The sequence below is a fragment of the Lactuca sativa genome, chromosome 2 (assembly GCF_002870075.4).
Source record: "Lactuca sativa cultivar Salinas chromosome 2, Lsat_Salinas_v11, whole genome shotgun sequence".
NCBI classification, from domain to species: domain Eukaryota; kingdom Viridiplantae; phylum Streptophyta; class Magnoliopsida; order Asterales; family Asteraceae; genus Lactuca; species Lactuca sativa.
The window spans coordinates 25,866,549-25,890,160 of record NC_056624.2 but is presented as its reverse complement, the minus strand read 5'-3'; the positions used below and the strand labels follow the sequence as shown (position 1 = coordinate 25,890,160).

At 36.5% G+C, this 23,612-nt stretch overlaps 1 protein-coding gene across 2 annotated transcripts; it reads left to right on the top strand.

Annotated features, from left to right (window-relative positions):
- The first annotated feature begins 17,190 nt into the window (after positions 1-17,190).
- Positions 17,191-23,226, top strand: LOC111888755 (probable alkaline/neutral invertase D). 2 transcript variants are annotated; one of them, XM_023884869.3, is made up of 5 exons: positions 17,191-17,343; positions 17,697-18,169; positions 19,467-19,898; positions 20,978-21,536; positions 22,733-23,226. In XM_023884869.3, the coding sequence occupies exons 2-5, from the start codon at positions 17,735-17,737 to the stop codon at positions 23,026-23,028; spliced, it is 1,722 nt and encodes a 573-aa protein (XP_023740637.1). In that variant the 5' UTR covers positions 17,191-17,343; positions 17,697-17,734; the 3' UTR covers positions 23,029-23,226. The 2 variants fall into 2 exon arrangements, with proteins under 2 accessions (XP_023740637.1, XP_023740638.1); XM_023884870.3 differs by having other exon boundaries at positions 17,210-17,343; positions 17,702-18,169.
- Positions 23,227-23,612: the final 386 nt, after the last annotated feature.

The window sequence follows — 23,612 nt, the reverse complement described above, 5'->3', positions numbered from 1 at the left end:
ATATCTTGGGTCCCTCGATGATTTTGTTTTGACTTATGTGTCGGGCCCGGTCAGAAATCAATAGATTTGTTCGATTAAGTTCTATATCAAACAAATCGGAAATCGAGAAACAAACTGTTGGACAATAAGTATGAAATTGTTCCATGTATTTGTCTGGCTGATATCTTGAAGAACAGAAGATTATATGATCCCTTATCTAAATGGCATGTCAGAGTTTGACAGAGGCTTTAAGAGCTACGATTGCTATTCGGTTTCTGAAGTCGTACCGGAAGCTATAGTTATTAAACTTATCCAAGTGGGAGATTGTTGGATAAGGTGTCTAAGTCCATAACTATGATTGATATGTACTTGACCCGAGAGTAGCATGGTCCATTTGGGTTGCATTTCACTAGAACAATTTGAAAGGATGGACTTTTGAGAAAAGGTTATTTATGATTTATTAATATATTATAAGTTCTAATATATTAATATGAAATCATATTATTTAATTAGTATTGATCAAGAATTAATTTGGAATTAATTTAGTGATCAAAAGAGACTAATTAAATGTAAGGGGATTGATTTGGTAAATCAATGATCATTATAGTGTGGGCCTATGGTTATTTAGGATGGGCTAAACCAATATGGTAGTCCATGGATAGTCCATGGAGGTTTAACCCATGGATCCTAAGTAAGATGAAAGGTCATGCACATTAGGGTTTACATGGGTGTAACCCTAATCCTTGCCACACTATAAAAGGAGTCCCTTAGCTCATGAAATCGGCCACTAGTGATCTTTGGAAGAGCATAGCCGATTTTTGTGTGCAAGTTATTCTCTCTCAAGTCCTCCATTATTGGTGGTGTTTTGTGAAACATTTGAGACATCACATTTATGGTGCTAGGATCTTAAAGGTCCAAGGTATCAAGCTACAAGAAAAGGTATGCCATCTAACTAGTTTTTGTTACACAAGTATCCATGTTTTGTATGCTAGTTAGGATAATGCTTTGGAAAATCAAATTGCATGTACAATTAGAGAAAACATAGATCCAAAGCATTTAGGGTTGTATTTTCACCTTAAGGTTGTTAGAGTGCTTAAAATCCATCAATATGTAGTATGTCAGTTGTCTTCGTGACTCTGGCAGGTAGTGGTTACTTGCGAATGTGCTATCAATATGTTATGTATTTATGCGAAGGCCATGTGGGGGTTCCCATGGCAATTAGTTAAGACCATGTGGGGGTTCCCATGGCCTATTATGTGATATGTGGTATACTAGTTGGTTATGTGATATATGATATGTTAGTTGTCATTGTGATATTGCATGAAAGACCCCGGGGGGTTCCCTAGGCAGTTGGATATAAGACCATGTGGGGGTTCCCATGGCATTCCAGACTAAGACCATATGGGGCTTCCCATGGTAGTTAGCTAAGACCAAGAAGGGTTTCCTATGGCACCCGAGGTAAGACCTTGGAGGGTTTCTGGGGCAACCCTTATATGTTTGTATGTATGGTTTGTATGGCATCTTTAGTTAAGACCATGTGGGGGTTCCCATGGCAGTAGGTTAAGACCATGAGGGGGTTCCTATGGCACCCGGTGTAAGACCTTGGAGGGTTTCCACGACATCCCTATATATTTATATGCATGACTTATGTGACTGATATGGCTTATGTGATTGAAATGGTTTATGCGGTTATATGACTTATGTGGATTATGTGGGGTATGCTATGGGGAACTCACTAAGCTTCGTGCTTACAGCTTTGTTTATGGTTTCAACTATCATTGGTTTGGAAAGGAAGGGTCTGACTTGATCGCACCACACACACCCGTGCTTTTCCGCATTATGTGATTTTGAGATGTAACTCTGATGAATGTTTTAATCAAGCAATGATTTTTGAATGGTTGGATTAAGTAACATTGGTGTTTGACTATAATGAAAAATGAAATTTTTACCCTTGATTTTTGGGTTGTTACAACATACTAGCCCGTGTGAAATCCAGATTCTTTTGATTTTTTAAACTTGTTCATTTCCTTTTAGGATACTATACTTGCAGGGTAGCGAATGTGTAACATCCCCAAAATCTCGGCCAGAAAAGACCGATTTTCATTTATGCTTTTAAATATTTTCAGAGTAAATCCTTTTGATTTGAAAGAGTTGCGGAATTTGTTCCCAAAAACAAAACATGATAAAACATCGTTTAACGAAGCATTTCATAAAAGAAATGTATTTTCATTATAATCAAAACTCGGGGTGTCATGTTCCGATACAGACCAATAAGCATAAACGAATACATTACAAGTCATATAACAAATATAAACATATGCAGACTTGTAAACAAAACAACTTGATGGTTCATCCATCTCATGCCCTTCCGCCACTACCTGTAATACAATTTAAAACTGAGTGGGTCAGGCTTGGGAGCCTGGTGAGCATATAGGGTTTTCAACCCACAATAAATATCATATTTAATTTTCACCAACCAACAATAACCCAATTACCCATTCCCGTTATTCTCACTTTAATGTCCCTAAAACAACTAACATAAGGGACCTAGTCTAAGAATATTTCATCGGGGCGACAACACATGCTTCGGGGGTACCTCAGCAATATAAGTCAAATAAGGCAACCATGAGGGGGATGGAGTACAGCGAATGAACACCCAAGTTCATTAATACCTACAGGTGGCGAACCTGCTAATGTTTCCACAAGACTGTCTAGAATAGCCAGTGGTCGTCATCTAAACTCCGCTAGATGACTCAATCAAACAACAACGAGGCCTCTCATCTGTTTATTACACACCAACGGTCTACCCATGTTCTACCCAACATATTAGTAGATAAAAATATACATTTGTATACATAGTTTAAAGAAAACCTGTATAGCATGCTTTAATCAACACATATATCACATAACAGATGAGGCACACACACACATAACACGTATCTCATAAAGAAATAAGCAAATCTATAAGATAGAAGAGAGTGAATACTCATTCACACATAACACAACCAAATATATACACATAGCACGTATTTTTATATAAAATACTTCGTATTATTGTATTAGAAGAAAATAACTACACACTCACTTGATCAGAAGATGATCCGACAGCACTACGGCTTATAGAAGTAGTAATCCACAGCAGATCTGGAAGATCTTCACAAAAATCGAACTTCTCGCGGGCAGAGCTTCGACTCGGGAACCGCACTTTTCGGGATCTTCGGGATCTCGGGACTTGCCTCGGGGCTAGAGTATGATACCGGGACTTCGGGATAGCTTCGGCACGAAAAACGATGCAAAAGACTAGAGAGAAGAGAAGAAAATGAACAAGACATAAGGCTGTCTTCGGATTCCTTTATATAGAGGCTGGAGCCTCGGAGTACGCGGGGCGTACTGCGTTACGCGGGGCGTACTGCCCAAAACGTCATTGCTTACGTATCCGAAGTGCTCGAGTGCGAGTGTCGACATCCCTCGGAGTACGCGGGGCGTACCTCGGATCAGATCGGTGACTCCTTCGGATAATGCTTCCGAATTTTGATTTAAATATAAATACAAAATGATTAATAAACTTCGGAAATTCATAAATTCTTCATACGAACTCCGTTTTCGACGTTCTTTATATCCACGCGAAGGTGAGACTACGCTCTACGACTTTCGTTTAGACTCCGTCGGCTAATTTTGACTTTATTTTTATTAATTATTTTTAATAGGCCGGGACAGAAACTTTCGTTATAAATTCATAACTTCTTCGTTTGACGTCCGTTCTCGCCTAACTTTTTATCGTTTCAATACCAACAATGAGATCTTCGATTCTCATTTAGATTGCTTCGGCTAACAACCGCTCGATCTCAAATCGAGTAAAACAGGCTGTATATCGCTAAGCCGGAACTTCGATAAATCATAACTTCCTCATACGAAGTCAGATTTGGGCGTTCTATATATATATTCAGAAACCTCGTTTCAATTACTACAACATTAACCAAAGATATTAAGTTTATTTTACACTTAAATTTTGACGCTTATTTTTATTCTTAATTAATCAAACCACATAATTAAGCAATTAAGCACAAAACACATAATACTCAAATAATACACTTTTATTATTTCAAAACGGGTTACAAAGGTTAACCTAGACTATTACATTGCTACAAATGGCAAGCCCGAAACACAGGCGTTACAATTCTCTCCACCTTAGAATGATTCCGTCCCCGGAATCACACATCAAAAAAACAAATGCGGATAGCGACTCAACATGTCACTCTCCGTCTCCCAGGTGAGATTCGGCCCATTCGTGTGTTTCCATCGGACAAGCACTAACCCAACCATTTTGCGTCGCAACTTCTTAGTCTTTCGGTCAACAATTGCCTCTGGTTCTTCAATCAACCTTTTGTTCTCATCAATTCTCAATTCAGAAATTGGAATTATATCGGGAACTTCTCCCGTGAACTTCCTCAAATAACACACATGAAAAGTGTTGTGAATTCCATTCAGCTCTTCGGGTAATTCGAGCTTGTAAGCTTGGTTCCCAACCCTCTGAAGAACTTTAAAAGGTCCAATAAACCTTGGACTCAACTTTCCCCTTTTACCAAATCTTATAAGTCCCTTCCACGGCGAGACTTTAAGCAAAACCGAATCTCCAACCTCAAAAGTCATCGGTCTTCGCTTCTTGTCAGCATAGCTCTTTTGACGATGTTGAGCTGCTAACATTCTTTCCCTAATTATTTTCAACTTTTCAGCAGTTTGATGAACCAACTCCGGTCCCATAAACTGCTTTTCCCCAGCCTCAAGCCAACAAGACGGCGTACGACACTTCTGTCCATACAAAGCTTGATAAGGTGCCATCTTAATGCTCGAGTGAAAACTATTATTATAGGAAAATTCTACCAACGGTAAATGTTCATCCCAATTACCTAGGAATTCCAAGGTACATGCTCTCAGCATATCTTCAAGTGTTTGTATTGTTCTTTCACTCTGACCATCAGTCTGCGGATGGTAAGCTGTGCTTAAACATAACTTGGTACCCATTTCCTCTTGTAGACTTTTCCAAAACCTTGAGGTGAAACGGCTATCACGATCCGATACAATCGTTAACGGAACACCGTGAAGCCTCACAATTTCCTTCACGTAAGAATTCGCAAGCTTTTCCATAGACCATTTCTCCCTGGCCGCTATGAAATGCGCACTCTTAGTGAATCGATCAACGACCACCCAAATCATGTCGTGACCATTCTTTGTTCTGGGCAGTTTAGTGACAAAATCCATAGCAATGTCTTCCCACTTACCCATAGGCACAGGCAAAGGTTCTAAACTCCCGTATGGTTTCTGATGTTGTGTCTTGACTCTCGCACAAGTCACACACTCGGCCACATACTTTGCAACATCAAGCTTCATCGTCGGCCACCAGTAGTAGGGTTTCAGGTCCCTATACATTTTAGTGCTACCCGGATGAATCGAGTACATGGTCTTGTGAGCTTCTTCCATCAGAAGATCCCTAATTCCTCCTGACTTAGGTACCCAAATACGATCTTGGAATACCTTCAGTCCATGACCGTTAGTACCAAACACCAACGTTTTACCCAAACGTTCCTCCTTTCGGTCATTTTTCTCAGAAGCTTCCTCTTGAGCTTTCTTTATACTTTCTACAATAGTCGAGACAACTTCAATTCTCAATGCTCTTGGCCTCTTCCTTTCAAGATTGACCTTCCGACTGAGAGCATCAGCAACAACATTAGCTTTACCGGGGTGGTAAAGTATCTCGCAGTCGTAGTCTTTAAGTAATTCTAGCCAGCGTCGTTGCCTCATATTCAATTCTTTCTGATTAAAGAGGTATTGGAGACTCTTATGATCAGTGAAAAGTTTGCACTTCGTGCCATAGAGGTAATGCCTCCATATTTTCAGAGCGAAAACTACCGCTGCCAACTCCAAATCATGAGTCGGGTAATTCTTTTCATGCTCTTTCAACTGTCGAGACGCATATGCTATCACCTTTTCTCTTTGGGTCAAAACACAACCCAATCCAACACCAGACGCATCGCTATAAACAGCGAAGTCTTCAACTCCATCGGGTAGAGAAAGTATCGGTGCCTCGCATAGCTTCTTCTTTAACTTCTCGAATGCTTCTTTATGCTTCTCACTCCAAGCATAAGTAGCTCCCTTGTGGGTCAAAGCTGTTAATGGAGTAGCAATCGAAGAAAAACCTTGGATAAACCTTCGGTAATATCCGGCTAATCCTAAAAAGCTTCGAATCTCCGTGGGACTTTTCGGTTGTTCCCACTTCGTCACAGCTTCGATCTTCGCTGGATCAACCATTATCCCTTCTTGGTTGACCACGTGACCCAAGAATTGGACTTCACGAATCCAAAAATCACATTTGGAGAACTTTGCATACAACTTCTCCTTCTTCAAGACTTCTAACACTTCTCGCAAGTGTCTGCCATGCTCCTCCTGGCTTTTCGAGTAGATCAGAATGTCGTCTATGAACACTATCACGGATTTATCAAGGAAAGGATTACAAACCCTATTCATCAAATCCATGAACGCTGCTGGAGCATTGGTTAGTCCAAACGACATAACCAAGAACTCGTAGTGTCCATATCTAGTTCTGAATGCAGTCTTCTCGATATCTTGCTCTCTTACTTTTAGCTGATGATATCCTGACCTTAGGTCGATCTTCGAGAAATAGCTCGAACCTTGCAATTGATCAAACAGGTCATCAATCCTCGGCAACGGATATCTATTCTTTATTGTTGCCTTGTTCAGCTCTCTGTAATCGATGCACATTCTCATACTTCCATCTTTCTTCTTTACAAATAACACCGGAGCTCCCCAGGGCGATGAACTAGGTCTAATGAAACCTTTGTCCAACAACTCCTGAAGTTGCATCATTAACTCCTTCATCTCCGTCGGTGCTAATCGATAAGGTGCTTTTGCTATTGGCGTGGTTCCTGGTAACAAGTCTATTCTGAACTCCACTTGTCTATCAGGTGGTAATCCAGGAAGATCCTCGGGGAACACTTCCGGAAAATCACACACCACTGGAATGCTCTGCATCACCTTCTTTTCCTTCTTAGCATCAATCACAAATGCTAAATATGATGTACATCCCTTTGTCAAACACTTTCTGGCTTTCATTAGAGAAATGATCCCAGAATTCACTCGTCGTTTGTCCCCATACACCATAAACGAATCTTTTCCAGGCGGGTTTACTTTAACTATCTTCTTCTTGCACAAAATTTCGGCATCATTGGCGCTAAGCCAATCCATTCCCAACACGATGTCGAAACCATTTAGTTCGATAGGCAATAATTCCTCGAGAAACTTATTCCCATTAAGGTCGATCAAGACGTTTTTCATACGATGGCTAACAGGTACAAACTTGCCACTAGCTACTTCGACTAATAAAGCATTATTTAGTCTATCAACAGGCAAAGCTAGCTTTCTACCAAACTCATGCGAAATAAAGGAGTAGTTGGCTCCAGAATCAAACAATATATGAGCAGGTAATTCGTTTACGAGAAAGGTACCTAAAGCGACATCAGCTTCATCTTTAGCAGCCTCAAGTGTCATCTGGAAGGCTCTTGCCTTCGGCTTTGGTGGAATGTTGGGCCTAGCTGCCTCCTTCTTCTTCGGACAGTCTTTCAAAATATGCCCCTCTTCATTACACCCAAAACACATCCTTTTGTTGTTCGGACATTCATTGGCAAAATGTCCAACCTTTCCACACTTGTAGCAGGTCACATCCTCGCTACATTTCCCAAAGTGCCTTTTCTTACACTTATCACACCACTTTGCTTCGCCTCCTTTTCCTCCAAACTTTTTCGAATCAGATTTCGAGAATTTGCTCTTCTTACTGGAACCAGATGTTCCTTCAAACTTCCTTTTCTCACCAACCTCAACCTTGACGGTGGTTCTCCCCTTGATCATGTTCTCCACAGACTTGGCAGCCCAGATAGCTGCCTCTAGAGTAAGTGCCTGACGTACCGGCACCTCGTACTCCCATGGAAGTCCCTTCGCATACCGATCCACCTTTGTCAGCTCGTCTGGAACGATACGTAAGGCAAACTCCATCTTATCGGTGAAGTTATTGGTGTACTCATCCACTGACATGCTACCCTTCGTTAATGTCAAAAACTTATTCTCCAACTCCAACAGATTTTGAGCCGAGCAGAACTTGCGCTTGAACTGCACCAAGAACTCTGCCCATGACAATTGCAGTGGCTCATTAGGGCTCAAAGTCTTCCCTAGAATGTTCCACCAACGAACAGCTCCACCTCGGAATTGACGCACGGCATAGATAGTTTGCAACTTACCTCTGCAGCCACACGTCATGAAGGCTAGCTCCATTTCGGAGATCCAATCCATAACCCCAATCGGATCCTCCTTTCCATTGAAGGTCGATGGTTTACTAGTCAAAAAGTCCTTGTACTTGCATCCCATTCCATCATTCCTTCCATCATGGTTATCTTGCCTAACTATCGGTGGGTTGGCTTGGCCAATAGACCCACTGAAGTTTCCACCTTCCGAGTGCCCTTCATTCAGTTCAGGCTCTTCCACACGAATCGACAGTTCTTCACGATTTTGTTGAAGCAACCGTCTAGTTTCATCCATCTGACGATCCAACATCGTCTGAATCATCAATTGCACACCAGCCATGGTTATTGGCTCAGGTGCTGCTGCTACGACAGGTATTGGCTCAATCACTGGTGGTTGATTCCTGTTTTCGTCAGCATTTCCAACTCCACTTCTTGTTCTCACCATTTTGATCTACACCGAATAAGGTGAAATTAGATCCTCAATCATGATAGATATTCAAATCATCCTTATCACTCCGAAACGTTTACATGCTAGTTCTAATATCGTAGACGTACGCTTAGAATCCTACACACATAAGGTTTCTAGATCCGGTCGGCAACAGACCATAGATCCGAACAAATAATATCATATATGACAACATATAACATTTAGCACATAAAGCATTTTAGGCAACTTTCCTAAAATAAACTAGTGCTCGTGTCTAAAACATAACAGACACGCATCTCAAAACTTCACTTAGCATTCTAAGTTTAAGTCTAGAAATCCAACAAATTCCTAGTTCGCTTAAACTAATGCTCTGATACCAACTGTAACATCCCCAAAATCTCGGCCAGAAAAGACCGATTTTCATTTATGCTTTTAAATATTTTCAGAGTAAATCCTTTTGATTTGAAAGAGTTGCGGAATTTGTTCCCAAAAACAAAACATGATAAAACATCGTTTAACGAAGCATTTCATAAAAGAAATGTATTTTCATTATAATCAAAACTCGGGGTGTCATGTTCCGATACAGACCAATAAGCATAAACGAATACATTACAAGTCATATAACAAATATAAACATATGCAGACTTGTAAACAAAACAACTTGATGGTTCATCCATCTCATGCCCTTCCGCCACTACCTGTAATACAATTTAAAACTGAGTGGGTCAGGCTTGGGAGCCTGGTGAGCATATAGGGTTTTCAACCCACAATAAATATCATATTTAATTTTCACCAACCAACAATAACCCAATTACCCATTCCCGTTATTCTCACTTTAATGTCCCTAAAACAACTAACATAAGGGACCTAGTCTAAGAATATTTCATCGGGGCGACAACACATGCTTCGGGGGTACCTCAGCAATATAAGTCAAATAAGGCAACCATGAGGGGGATGGAGTACAGCGAATGAACACCCAAGTTCATTAACACCTACAGGTGGCGAACCTGCTAATGTTTCCACAAGACTGTCTAGAATAGCCAGTGGTCGTCATCTAAACTCCGCTAGATGACTCAATCAAACAACAACGAGGCCTCTCATCTGTTTATTACACACCAACGGTCTACCCATGTTCTACCCAACATATTAGTAGATAAAAATATACATTTGTATACATAGTTTAAAGAAAACCTGTATAGCATGCTTTAATCAACACATATATCACATAACAGATGAGGCACACACACACATAACACGTATCTCATAAAGAAATAAGCAGATCTATAAGATAGAAGAGAGTGAATACTCATTCACACATAACACAACCAAATATATACACATAGCACGTATTTTTATATAAAATACTTCGTATTATTGTATTAGAAGAAAATAACTACACACTCACTTGATCAGAAGATGATCCGACAGCAGTACGGCTTATAGAAGTAGTAATCCACAGCAGATCTGGAAGATCTTCACAAAAATCGAACTTCTCGCGGGCAGAGCTTCGACTCGGGAACCGCACTTTTCGGGATCTTCGGGATCTCGGGACTTGCCTCGGGGCTAGAGTATGATACCGGGACTTCGGGATAGCTTCGGCATGAAAAACGATGCAAAAGACTAGAGAGAAGAGAAGAAAATGAACAAGACATAAGGCTGTCTTCGGATTCCTTTATATAGAGGCTGGAGCCTCGGAGTACGCGGGGCGTACTGCGTTACGCGGGTCGTACTGCCCAAAACGTCATTGCTTATGTATCCGAAGTGCTCGAGTGCGAGTGTCGACATCCCTCGGAGTACGCGGGGCGTACCTCGGATCAGATCGGTGACTCCTTCGGATAATGCTTCCGAATTTTGATTTAAATATAAATACAAAATGATTAATAAACTTCGGAAATTCATAACTTCTTCATACGAACTCCGTTTTCGACGTTCTTTATATCCACGCGAAGGTGAGACTACGCTCTACGACTTTCGTTTAGACTCCGTCGGCTAATTTTGACTTTATTTTTATTAATTATTTTTAATAGGCCGGGACAGAAACTTTCGTTATAAATTCATAACTTCTTCGTTTGACGTCCGTTCTCGCCTAACTTTTTATCGTTTCAATACCAACAATGAGATCTTTGATTCTCATTTAGATTGCTTCGGCTAACAACCGCTCGATCTCAAATCGAGTAAAACATGCTGTATATCGCTAAGCCGGAACTTCGATAAATCATAACTTCCTCATACGAAGTCAGATTTGGGCGTTCTATATATATTCGAAAACCTCGTTTCAATTACTACAACATTAACCAAAGATATTAAGTTTATTTTACACTTAAATTTTGACGCTTATTTTTATTCTTAATTAATCAAACCACATAATTAAGCAATTAAGCACAAAACACATAATACTCAAATAATACACTTTTATTATTTCAAAACGGGTTACAAAGGTTAACCTAGACTATTACATTGCTACAAATGGCAAGCCCGAAACACAGGCGTTACAGAATGAAGCACTATTCCATCTTCATATTGGCTTAAAGTTATGCAATAATCCTAAAATCAAAACATTTGTTTCATATATCAATATTAAAATTGCAATAGTTTTATTTGTCAAATATATGATGATAACTTACAGCATCCTCAAGTAGAGTAACACGTTCAACATTTATGTAACCGAAAATCCCGACATATTATGCATCAGTTAAAGATGCATGTATACAACATATGATCTAAAAGCTAACAATTAAACAAATCGATTAGCATAGATGGTTTGATAGGTAAGTTGTTGCAAACAAATGGTTAGAACCAATGATGCTAAAGGAACTATGAAGTCTCATTTATAAAGGAAAAACAATATGATTTTTAGTTTTAAGCTAAATGAATTCAAGTTCAACCGTAAATCCTTTTGATATCACCTGAACGATCGAATTTGACCTTCACCAAGATCTTTTGATTATCCAAAACACGTAAAACAATAGTTACAATATCAATTTTTAATACTACATATCAATTAGTGACGACGATGGAGGATGAAAGTGATGACGACAACGAGGCTGGATGATGGCAGCGGTGTCACATGGATTAAGGATTGTTGTCGTTGAGATGATGAGGATTTGACTATAATGTTGCTAGTTCAAAGCCGAAGGAGATCGCCGCAAGGGGTAAAAATGTGAAGGTTCTCAGTCAACTAATTTTTTTATTGTATCGGTAAGAACAATGTCAAATCATTAAATGTGCAAATCAAACAAACCAACCTGACCAAATCAAAGAAAAAAACTCTAACTAGATCAGCTAGATTGAAATCAAACAACCCTAACAGAGAAGCTAGTTGTTGTTTCATTGGAAATTTTCTTGAACCATTTGGGTTAGTTTGTTGAGTCTTTTACTCTTCACACAAGATCTATGCCATCCTTGACATACTCAATTGTGCACAATATTTTCACCTGTATCTTTGATAAAAAGTTTTATTTTTATTTTAAAGTTCTTTAAGTCCTAAAACCAAATGTCACATAATCTAATATTGACATGGATGTGACACCAAATAATAAACAAAATAATACTCCATCTTTTCCAAATGAAAAATATAATGCTTATTTGAACCATCATAAAAATAAAGTTATTCATATTCTATTTGGAATTTAGTTATTTATTTTATTAATAGTCACTAGAAGATAGTGGTAATAAAAAAAATCTAGAAGCTTTCTCTATTTTGGATATTCAATTGGAGTCGAGACGTTTTGTACTTACGTGCAACAATATAATATTTAATTTTACATATAACCCAATATAAACGTTTAATTGTTTACACCAAAATATTGGTTGGCGTGAAAAGTGTGAATACAAAGTATCGTGTCTCATACTATTTGTAAAATAATTACTAAAACAAAGGAAACAATATATGAGCCTCTAAAGATATATTTTACCATTTTAAGAGAATAAGGTTATTGAGTTTTATATCTACAGTAAATTTTACGAACTTATATATTGTAGGGCAATCTTTATGTTTTGTCCTTTATAATTTTTTTATAATTCGGACCGTTGATATAATTTATTTTTGTTGTGCGTTTAGTCACCGCTTAAAAAAAAACCCATTTTACCATTAATATATATTATATATATATATATATATATATATATATATATATATATATATATATTATTTTTTTATCAGTATATTTTATTTTATGTTAAAAAAAAAGTAAAACAAATTAATTCACCCACCTATCGGCCCACCCTAAACTAACGTTTTCTATTAAATCTCTCAATGCCTTTTCCGTGTAACCTAAATTACCTAAAACTATAACTAAAGAAGCTATATCCCTCCAACATCGACGACCTTACCCTCGTCAACGACCCACCCTCTTAGACGACCTTATCTTTCATCGGCGACCCTTGTCCCCCTCCTCTCCATCTTCGAGAACTCCATAGAACTCTAAACAATCAGCTTATTGACGAGAATCTCATTGATGACAGGTGCTGGTACATGCGTTCGCCAGAGCATCACAATGGGGAGTCGACCATAACAAACACCAGATATACCAAAAAACAGTTCTTATGTGATCCATTTTACTTATTGCAGGTTTGAACCTCATTTGAGCATCACGATAGGGAGCCGACGGGAGTGAAGAATGTCCTATTTCAGAATCCAAAACTTGTAGATAAATAGATTGATTACTTGTAGATAAATAGATTGATTTTAGTTCTCTTAAGTATGATCGGGTTTTGTGATTTTGGTTTTCATTTTCAAAAATCGATCAAAATTATTATTATTATTATTATTATTTTCAAAAATCGATCGATTTTGACCTTTATTTGGGTTTTAGGTTTTGTTTTGCATTTGTATATCAGATTATGGTTTTGCAATTGGTCTGTTTCTACATTTTTGCATTACAGGATCATTCCTACAAGGGTTGTGAGAGGTTGGGTGGTGGTTGTACAAAAGTCAAGAGAAGGTGGTGAGTTTTGTGTTGGTTCGTCGAAATTGAAGTTAAAGATGAAAAGGGGTTAGAAGTTGAGGGTGAGGCTGTGAGCAAGAGATGGCAATTAGTGGGACCAATTCATATAATTTTGTCTTCAATAACAAATAAACAATAAAATAAATTCAAAAAAAAACACGAGGACAATATAGTCTTTTTATGCTTGTGAGGGACCAAACACATAAAAGGCAAATTATAGCGATGGTTCGAGTTACAAAAAATTTGTAAGAAACCAAACACTTATCCTATTAGATATTACCCTAAACCACATTGTAACATCCGGATTTCCAGGTATCATATTTTAATTGTTTATTTTGAGTTATGAGGAGGGACTCGACGAGTTGATGCTTAGACTCATCGAGTAGGATCGCGATTTGCTGACTGGATTAATGAACGGCTCGACGAGTCAATGGGTGGACTCGACGAGTCCGCGCTGAGGTCATAAATCCTAAATATCCGGGCCTGTGCTCTATTTAAGGGACCTTATAACCCTCATTTGCGGCTACCAGTCCAGAGAGAGAAATCCTAGAGAGCTTGAGCGAGTTGTGAGAGAGAGAGAGAGAGAGAGAGAGAGAGCTATTTTGATCCTTTTTGTTGTGGCTTTGCAAAGAAGAAGGTGTTTCCAGCAAGAGAAGGTCAAGGGGATTGCGATTCTGTGGTTTTCAAGCTTGGGTCTTCATTGTTGAGGTAGTAAATCGATCCCTTCTTCTGTTTTGTACAAGATCCTTGAAGTTAGGGTTTTCTCTACCCCTTTATTGGTTTGAATTGATGCATATGTTGTCCCTTTGAGTGTTAGACTCTGGATCTGGACCTTTAGAGGTATAGAGAGCATTATCTATCCCGCTTTATGTTGTTCCATGGAGGAAATGAACCTAGGATGCCATTTTAGAAGCCATTTCACCAAAAGAAGCCTTGAGTGCGTTGCATGAGTGTCAAGATTTCACCTTTACGTGATTATTGGACATGGGGAAGTCAGATCTATAGGTTAGAGAAGCAGATCTGACCTTAGAAGGTCGTTTGGGTGATTGTCATGGAAGAAACTCACCGAGTCCATAAGGGGACTCGACGAGTCGAGTCGGGTTGCCTCGCGACTCTTGACCAGTAGTAGCCCGTCGAGTGGAAGGTTCACTCGACAAGTCGAGTGAGGTTTAGAAAGATCCAGAGGACACGCTTGGACTCGCCGAGTCACCTATGTGCACTCGACGAGTCTGGTCAAAGTTTGACTGTTGACTTTCGTTGACTTTTAGGGTTGGGTCAACACTTGGACTTTTGGACCATTAGAAGGGTAAAATGGTCTTTTAGCCTTCTAAGAGAACATTGGAACGGACTAGTCTAGCCTGGAGAGCCGTTATTGATTTGAGATGATTGCTATGTGTTTAGGCGGGGCTAGGTCATTGTTACGAGGTTCAGGGATACCGAGCACGTGAGTTACTAGACAGTATATGAGGTGAGTCTTCTCATTATACTTTACCTAGAGTGGTAACTATGTGTGACCGGAAGGTCTTATATGTTATGCGAAGTATGTGATATATGTTGCTATCTGATATGTATGTGTTATGCTATGTTATGAGTACCATGATATGGACCGGAAGGTCAACAATGTATGGACCGGAAGGTCATACAGGTAGGGCCGGAAGGTCTACTAGAGTTGGGACGGAAGTCCCCTGAGACACATGGATTGGAAGATCCCATAGAGTTATGGCCTTGAGTGGCGTATGTGTTGTATGTGGTATTTTGGGGAACTCAATAAGCATTTATGCTTACAGTGTTATGTGTTATGTGTTTCAGGTACTAGCGATGATCGCGGGAAAGCGCCGGCATGATCCGTACACACTGGCAGAAGATTTATTTTATGATTTTGGGATATGTTTTTATCATGATGACATTTGTTAAACTTGAAATTTGAAAATATTGAATGAGTTTTATTTTATTTGAAAAATGAAAAATTGTTTTGAAAATTTACGTTGTTAGAGACATGGACCATTCATGTAATTTACCCTTATATCTGAGTTGAAAGTTATAATTTAATAAACAAAGAAGACAACATCTTATACAAAAATGGAAAAGCATACACAAGCATTTAGATTTTACATGATTATATATAATATAAAATTTTAAAGGATAAACTACTATATATAGAGAAAAATATTATACACAAACCAGTTTCAATACAAACTAAACTAAATAAAAATGATCGAACCGTTTAAAACCCGTAAAACATACTAATATCTCTACAATCTTTTAAATTATTGTTTAATACTACTACGTTATTTATTATAAAATATAACGCTTGATCTCATCTAAACATTTCTCATATTTTCTTTATTTATTTTGACCCAATACGTCATTTCCCATTTCGTAATTTTTGTGGATATACAAGTGAATAAAAGATTTACCAAATTTATGGAAAAAAGGTAACTTTCTTTTTTATCATCCTTTTTCCTTTTTTGTGATAAAATAGAAAGAATCTGCCAAATCCGTACCGGATACTCCAGATTACAACCGGACAAGTTGACCGTAGATTTCTCCAAAAAATTTCGTCGGATCTTCCAAGATAATTCCACGTGTCGGTAAACTTTATCTGTATTACTCTAACTTATCCGGTTTGTCCGGTTGCTTGGGTTCGTTAAAACTTCACACACATTTTAAGCTGTAACAAACAGTCGTCCAGTATTCACCAAAAGGACCTTGTACTTTACCTGGTTTTGCAAAACTGGCCCTCTTATGTCTTGTTTGATTGAATATTCCTTATTATTATAACGGCAAAAACCAAAGCACTACTCATATGCTCATGTGATAAGTCTTTGACTAGTATAGTTAAAGAGTTATATGTAAAATAACAACTTGACTAGTTAAAAGATTATATATATACTTTTTGGGCTAAAAGTGGACAATTTTGGATACACTTCTAGTATAATGCCATACCCATTATCAAGAATTTGTTCTAATTTTGGAGGGAATAATATTTGTTTTCTACTATTGAACTTTGTTTGTTTTGTAAATATCAATAATACCTTGTTTATTGTTCGAATATTATCCCTACTAGCGATTGTCTCTGATCAATGGAGTTTTCTCTGATTTTAAAAATAAAGTTAACGATCGTGTAATTATTTATATGAAATCTTTTATAGTTAATTTTTTATAAAAACTATTATCAAGAAACCAAATTATATAGTTTGTTGCATATTTTGTTGAGGAAACCCGTTTACAACGTTTATAAAAAGTTAAATAAGATAATTATATAAAATGCTAACCATCTTTTTTTTATATAATTTGTTGATTAAAGTTTATCATATTTATTTACAATTGTAAAAATATGACAACTAACAAAAGTCATATAAATGTCAATGAACCTTTTTTAAAGTCTAAACTTGGTCATGATAGTATCCAAAATACCATATACAAATGTGGATATCCGTTAACCCAAATGAAAAAGGAAACTAACGGAGGACTGAATTTGCAAAACTTGCTAAAGTATAAGGTCTATTTTTGAAACTCCACCGTTTTGTCACCTATATATGTAGGCCTGTTCAGTAGGGGGTCACCTTCTTTCATTTTGAATAAAGTATACTCTTTTGATCCCTCTTTGTTTAAGTTTGATGATGCCTTCAACGCCTCTTTTCTAGGTTTCATCGATTTCCTCATCTACCAAGTTCCCCAGGTTTGATTCTTCTTTCTCTCTTCCCCATTCCAATGATTTACGATATGAATTAGCTTCAATCTTTGCTTTTCTTCCAGTTCATGATTCGATTTTTAGGGTTTTGACATTAGACATGTTAGTTAATTCACGATATTACTTCTGGATTTTGCTAGGCCCTTAATAAAACTCTGAAAACAACTAAGAACATAACTCGTATTTCGATTCAGTCGATTTCTTCTTATTCTTTGATTCATTCGAAAAATGTGGAATTAAGATGAACATGTAATGATCTGATTGAAGTTTGTTTACCTTCGGTTGAAAACGTTTGACCAGATCTGAATTCAAAAAATTTATCGTTTGACTTTATTGACCAGATCAGAATTTCGAAGTTTCTTCAAAAATTAATCAAACAATGGCTCCGACAACGATAGAAGGGACGTCAAACGGGTCTGTAAAAGCAAAAGAGGAAGAACAAACAACACCTTCTTTATTCGAAATCGATGACTCCGATCTAACGAGGCTTCTAGAAAAACCGCGACCAGTAAACATCGAGAGAAAAAGATCGTTCGATGAAAGATCATTTAGTGAAATGTCGATTACGATGTCGCCACCACGTAATAATTTCTACAAAATGAGCGATAATTCATCACGGGGGTTTGATAATCTCGACGGCGTTTATTCTCCGGGGAGATGGACTGGAACTCCTCGGAGTGGGTATTTTGAGCCTCATCCGATTGTTGGAGATGCTTGGGAGGCTTTGAGAAGATCATTGGTCAACTTTCGTGGTCAACCTGTTGGGACTATTGCTGCTCTTGATAATTCTTCAGAGGACCTTAATTATGATCAGGTGAATTTCAATTCCTTTTTTCTTATGAAGTTGATTTTGATTAACGGATTGTGATTTGTTCAAGTTGACTTTTGATTTATGATGTTTAGAGATTTGAATCTTCATATCAATCGAGTCCTTCATGATCCTTGGTTATAAAATTTGTATTAAATGCAAGAAATTGCTACGTATTTCCATTTATTTTTGTATATAGCTACCCAATTTCTATATGTATTTATATGAAATTTTTGTAAAATGCAAGAAATGTCGATGTAATTTTATTTAAATACAAAAAAAGCAATTTTCCTTTTAATTATTTGTGTTTTATAGCATCATACTTACATTTATTTCTATTAAACCATTCTATTTTTTCGTTACTTTTTCTTATTAAACCACTGAACTTTGAAAATAATTCTTCTTCCTATTACACTATTATAAAAAGCAATATTCACTACTATAGTGCTATTATTATACTTTATTTCTATTACAAATTGTACCCTTCAGTTCTTTTTATTAAAGCATTGTACTTTTAATATTTTTTTATTAATACATTATACATAAAAAATCTACCTGATTATAACAATAATAATTTCTTTGCCTTTGGATGGAAGATGTGAAAAAATGGTATAATAAATAAATTAAAGAAAGTGCATTGGTATTTCTTTCATTTAACCCTAGATTCTACCCTCTATTAAAATTTATTAAAGCATTATACTTTCTATATTTTTATATTAATACGTTATACTTCAAAAAAATCTATCCGATTATAACAATTTTAATCTCATAAAAGATTTTATGTTTTGTGTGTGTGTGTGTGTGTTTTTTCGATTAAACCTCAACTTTATTTTTTTCCTGAAAAAGACTTTACATTTTTTCATTTTTTTTTCAATCTGGCTCTTTTAGTCATTTTTTTCCGAAAAAACTTGTAAAATGTGAGGGTTTTTTTCTGGAAAAAACAAAAAAAAAAGTGAGGGTTTGTTCGGAAATAGTTTGAAAGTGGAGTGTTTTTTCGGAAAAAAATCCAAAGTTAAGGGTTTTTTTTGAAAAAAACTAAAAACACAAGGTTTTTTCCGGAAAAAAAAAAAGTTGAGGTTTAATCCCGAGAAAAAAATACACAATATATAAAATCTTTTATGAGATTAACCCTAAATTCTTTGTATTCGGATTTCATTTATTTACTTATTTTTTCTTTCGAAAATATAACATTGTAACGGGACGAAAAAAAATGCGCTATAATAAACAAATTAAAGAAAATACGTTGCTATTTCTTGCATTCAAAACTAAATTCTACTTTTGACATTTATTCCTCCTTTTATAGGTTTTTGTAAGAGACTTTGTGCCAAGTGCGTTAGCCTTTTTAATGAACGGAGAACCCGAAATCGTAAAAAACTTCCTCCTAAAAACCGTTTTCCTCCAATCACGCGAAAAAAAGGTCGACAATTTCAAATTAGGCGAAGGGGTAATGCCCGCAAGTTTTAAAGTGCTTCATGACCCCGTGAGAAACACGGAAACAATTTTAGCGGATTATGGTGAAAGCGCGATTGGGCGTGTGGCCCCAGTTGACTCAGGGTTTTGGTGGATTATACTGCTTCGTGCGTATACGAAATCCACGGGTGACTCGTCTTTAGCCGAAATGCCTGAAATCCAAAGGGGGATTAGACTTATTATGACTTTGTGTCTTTCCGAAGGGTTTGATACGTTTCCTACTTTGCTATGTGCGGATGGATGTTGTATGATTGATCGAAGAATGGTTAGTATTTGATATATCTCTACTTTTATCAAGAAATAGTAACATATTTTGGTTTAATTGTTTGGGAAATCTTCGATAAAGTCATAATATTTTGGACCAGTTTATGGTTTAATCCAAATTTTTTACTTTTTAAACAGAAAAGTTGTGATTATCTAATTTTGTACGATAATCTGTTATTTTTTGTTAACGAAAAATTGACTGTTTTGTTTATTTGGGCAAAAAATATAAAATCATTAGGCTTTTCTGTTCAAAAATTAAAAGTTGGGATTAGCCGTAAACTGGTCCAAAATAGTTGTTTTTTATAGGATTTGTATCTTTATTTTATTATTATTTTTATTGTGGTATTGTACTTTGAATTTTTTGTTTTTCTTGTTTAAGACATTATGCTTTGAAAAATATACCCAATTTCTAGGAGTAAAAAATAGTTTTGTAGAATTCTATAATTAACAAATCGTTACATTTAACCCTTTTGCAACGTCATATCCGAATTCAAAGCAATTTTGAGTTATTGTCTTGATTTTCCAAGGTATGATTTTCTAATAGGAAGAAATAAAAAGATTATAAACAAATTAGTTTAAGTGCGATGCATGTTTCTTGTATGTGGTTTCATCCTTTTGTTTTGTATGCTCCTTCCATTCAATTGAAACCCCTTTTCACTTCGCATGCAAATGACCAAAATACCCTTCAACCATAGACAATTTTATAGAATCTTGTACATCCCAATCTAACGTTAAAGTGTAAATACTTAATTTTATCGTCTCCGCATGTTTATTCAAAATTACAACTTTCCTGTTTTTGCTCTCTTCTGTATTTCGACTCACATGCAAATGACAAAAATACCCTTACAATTAGGTAGAATCTTGTACATCTTTGTCCAACATTGAAGGGCAAATACGTAATTTTACAGTCTCTGCTCGTTTACTCAAAATTACAACTTTCATGCTTTTGCTCTGTATGATCCTTCCTTCTGTGTTCACATGTAAATGACAAAATACCCTTTTAGCGATAGACATCTTTCAGATCTTGATCTAACGTTGATGGGCAAATCCGTAATTTCAACAATCTTTGCTGATTTGTAGGGTGTATACGGGTATCCAATCGAGATCCAAGCACTATTCTTCATGGCGCTAAGATGCGCCTTACTTCTCCTAAAACGCGATTGCGAAGGCAACGACTGCATTGACCGAATAGTCAAACGCCTCCACGCGCTCTCCTTCCACATGCGAAGTTACTTTTGGCTCGACATCAAACAACTCAACGACATCTATCGCTACAAAACCGAAGAGTACTCTCACACCGCAGTCAACAAATTCAACGTAATCCCCGATTCGCTTCCCGAATGGGTCTTCGATTTCATGCCGACACGTGGAGGTTACTTTATTGGGAATGTAAGTCCGGCGAAAATGGATTTCCGGTGGTTTTGTTTGGGGAATTGTGTGGCGATTTTGTCGTCGTTAGCGACGCCTGAACAGAGTTCGGCGATTATGGATTTGATTGAGTCGAGGTGGGGGGAACTCGTCGGAGAGATGCCGTTGAAGATTTGTTATCCGGCGATGGAGAGTCATGAGTGGAGGATTGTTACCGGGTGTGATCCGAAGAATACGAGTTGGAGTTATCATAATGGTGGATCGTGGCCAGGTTTGTGCTCTTTTATTTTTTTAATTTTTTTTATAATGGTTAAATACGTATTTTTATCCAATAATTTTTTGTCTTTTGTAGATTTATGAAAAAAAAAAGTTTTTTTTAAATGAAATATGTAAATGTTTCACAATTTTATCAGTTTATGCAACAATGATGTGCATTTTATCAATTCAAACAATTAACAAGCTACTAGGTTAAGAGGGCATATTGGTAAAATACTTGCATCTTTTGGTCCTAAATTGTGTATTTTGTATAAAAAATCAACTTCTTATGTCATAAATTGGGAAAAATATGAAATGTTCTTGCATAAATATGAATTAGGCCTTATATTATTTATGCACACTTTTTTGTGAGATAGATAACTATTTTGATATGTGTTGCTTAACTAGATTACTAATGTTTCACCTTTTTACAAATGGGTTAATGTTATAAAAGGATAACCAACTCATTTCTCATTATTCTGTTGAAATTTTGGTCTATTGAATAAAATTAAAAGATGAGCGACTTAAAGAACAAATAAATCCTTTATACAACAAAGTGTTTTTATTTTATTTTTGTTATTATTATTATTTTTTTTTACCAATTATGTAACTAGTGAGAATCATGGAACATTGTTTTAACATGTGCAATTTTTTGGTACTAAATTAAGACATCTTTACATATTTTGTATCGAAAATCACCTTGTTACAAAAATTGAGAAAATTTGAAAAGTTGTTTGCTTTATTTTTTGCTACTAAAGTTAAAAGAATAAATTATTGAAATCGTCTATATGGTTTGGTCAAAATTGTACATTTTGTCCCTAACTTTTTTTTTGCACTTAGATAGTCCCTATTGTCCCTGTGGTTTGATTTTTGTTGCGTTTTTCATCCTTATGGTTGGTCAAAATTGCAAGTTTGGTCCTAACTTTATATATGTAAAGGACGGAAAACGCAACAAAATCAAACCATAAGGACGATCCAAGTGCAAAAAGTTAGAGACCAAACGTGTAATTTTGACCAAACCATAACGAGTTTAAAACATCATTTATCTACGCTAACACTTACCGAGAAAAAAATGTTTCATGTTTTTACCAATTTATGCGACAATGTTGTATTTTTTATGTCATTTTACATATTTCAGCCAGCTCAGCTTTTCAGCTAGTTAACCAAACATACTGTTATACTGACAATATCGATTTCATGTGTATTTTGCAGTTCTAATATGGCTTTTAACGGCCGCGTGCATTAAAGCAGGGCGACCCCAAATAGCGAAACGTGCAATAGAATTAGCGGAAAGTCGGTTACTAATGGACCAGTGGCCGGAATATTACGATGGAAAACTCGGCCGATTTATCGGAAAACAAGCGCGTAAAAACCAAACATGGTCAATAGCCGGATATTTGGTAGCCAAAATGATGCTTGAAGATCCATCTCATTTAGGTATGATATCACTTGAAGAAGACAAACAAATGAAGCCTCAGATGAAAAGATCTGCTTCATGGGTTTGTTAAATTGAAGAACACAACTTCAACTTCAATATATTATCATCATTATTATTATTGTGTTTTTTTCACTCCATGATTTCGGGTTTTGTTTCTAACACTTGGTGTATTATACGCATGCCCATTGACAAGTCGGGATTTGTTTATGGTTTTGAACAATGTGAATTGATGAAATTTTGCAAGCGGTTTAATAATGTTCGGTTTGAATTGTGGTTTTTGTTATTTGTTTTTTTTTTTTTTTGTTATATGGGTGAGGAGTTGCGAACGTAATGATTTTCGAGGTGAATTATGTAAGAAGTATTGATAGAGCTTATTGGGACTTCAAGTGTTTGAATATATTCTACGACATGCTAACATTTGGTTTTGTCAAATTCTTTCAATAAATTCTTATTTATTCCTCATATTATTATTTTCAGAAAATATGTTTAAGTAATTAAGGTAATATTTATTTATAGGGTTAATAGTTGAAATTAGTCTTAAGAATGTATTTATTTAGTTATTAGCCTTCTTTTAAGATTTCGAAGGTCCCATATATCTTGTATTTTGTGTTTTAATATGATATGCAAATTAATCTTTTTGGCGTTGTCGATCCT

Bases quoted from the DNA above. Each gene is read 5' to 3' on its own strand.
- LOC111888755 (XM_023884869.3), top strand. From the start codon at position 17,735: ATGGCTCCGACAACGATAGAAGGGACGTCAAACGGGTCTGTAAAAGCA. The intron at 19,899-20,977 runs GTTAGTATTTGA...GCTGATTTGTAG, and splicing joins GTATGATTGATCGAAGAATG to GGTGTATACGGGTATCCAAT. The intron at 21,537-22,732 runs GTTTGTGCTCTT...TGTATTTTGCAG, and splicing joins TAATGGTGGATCGTGGCCAG to TTCTAATATGGCTTTTAACG.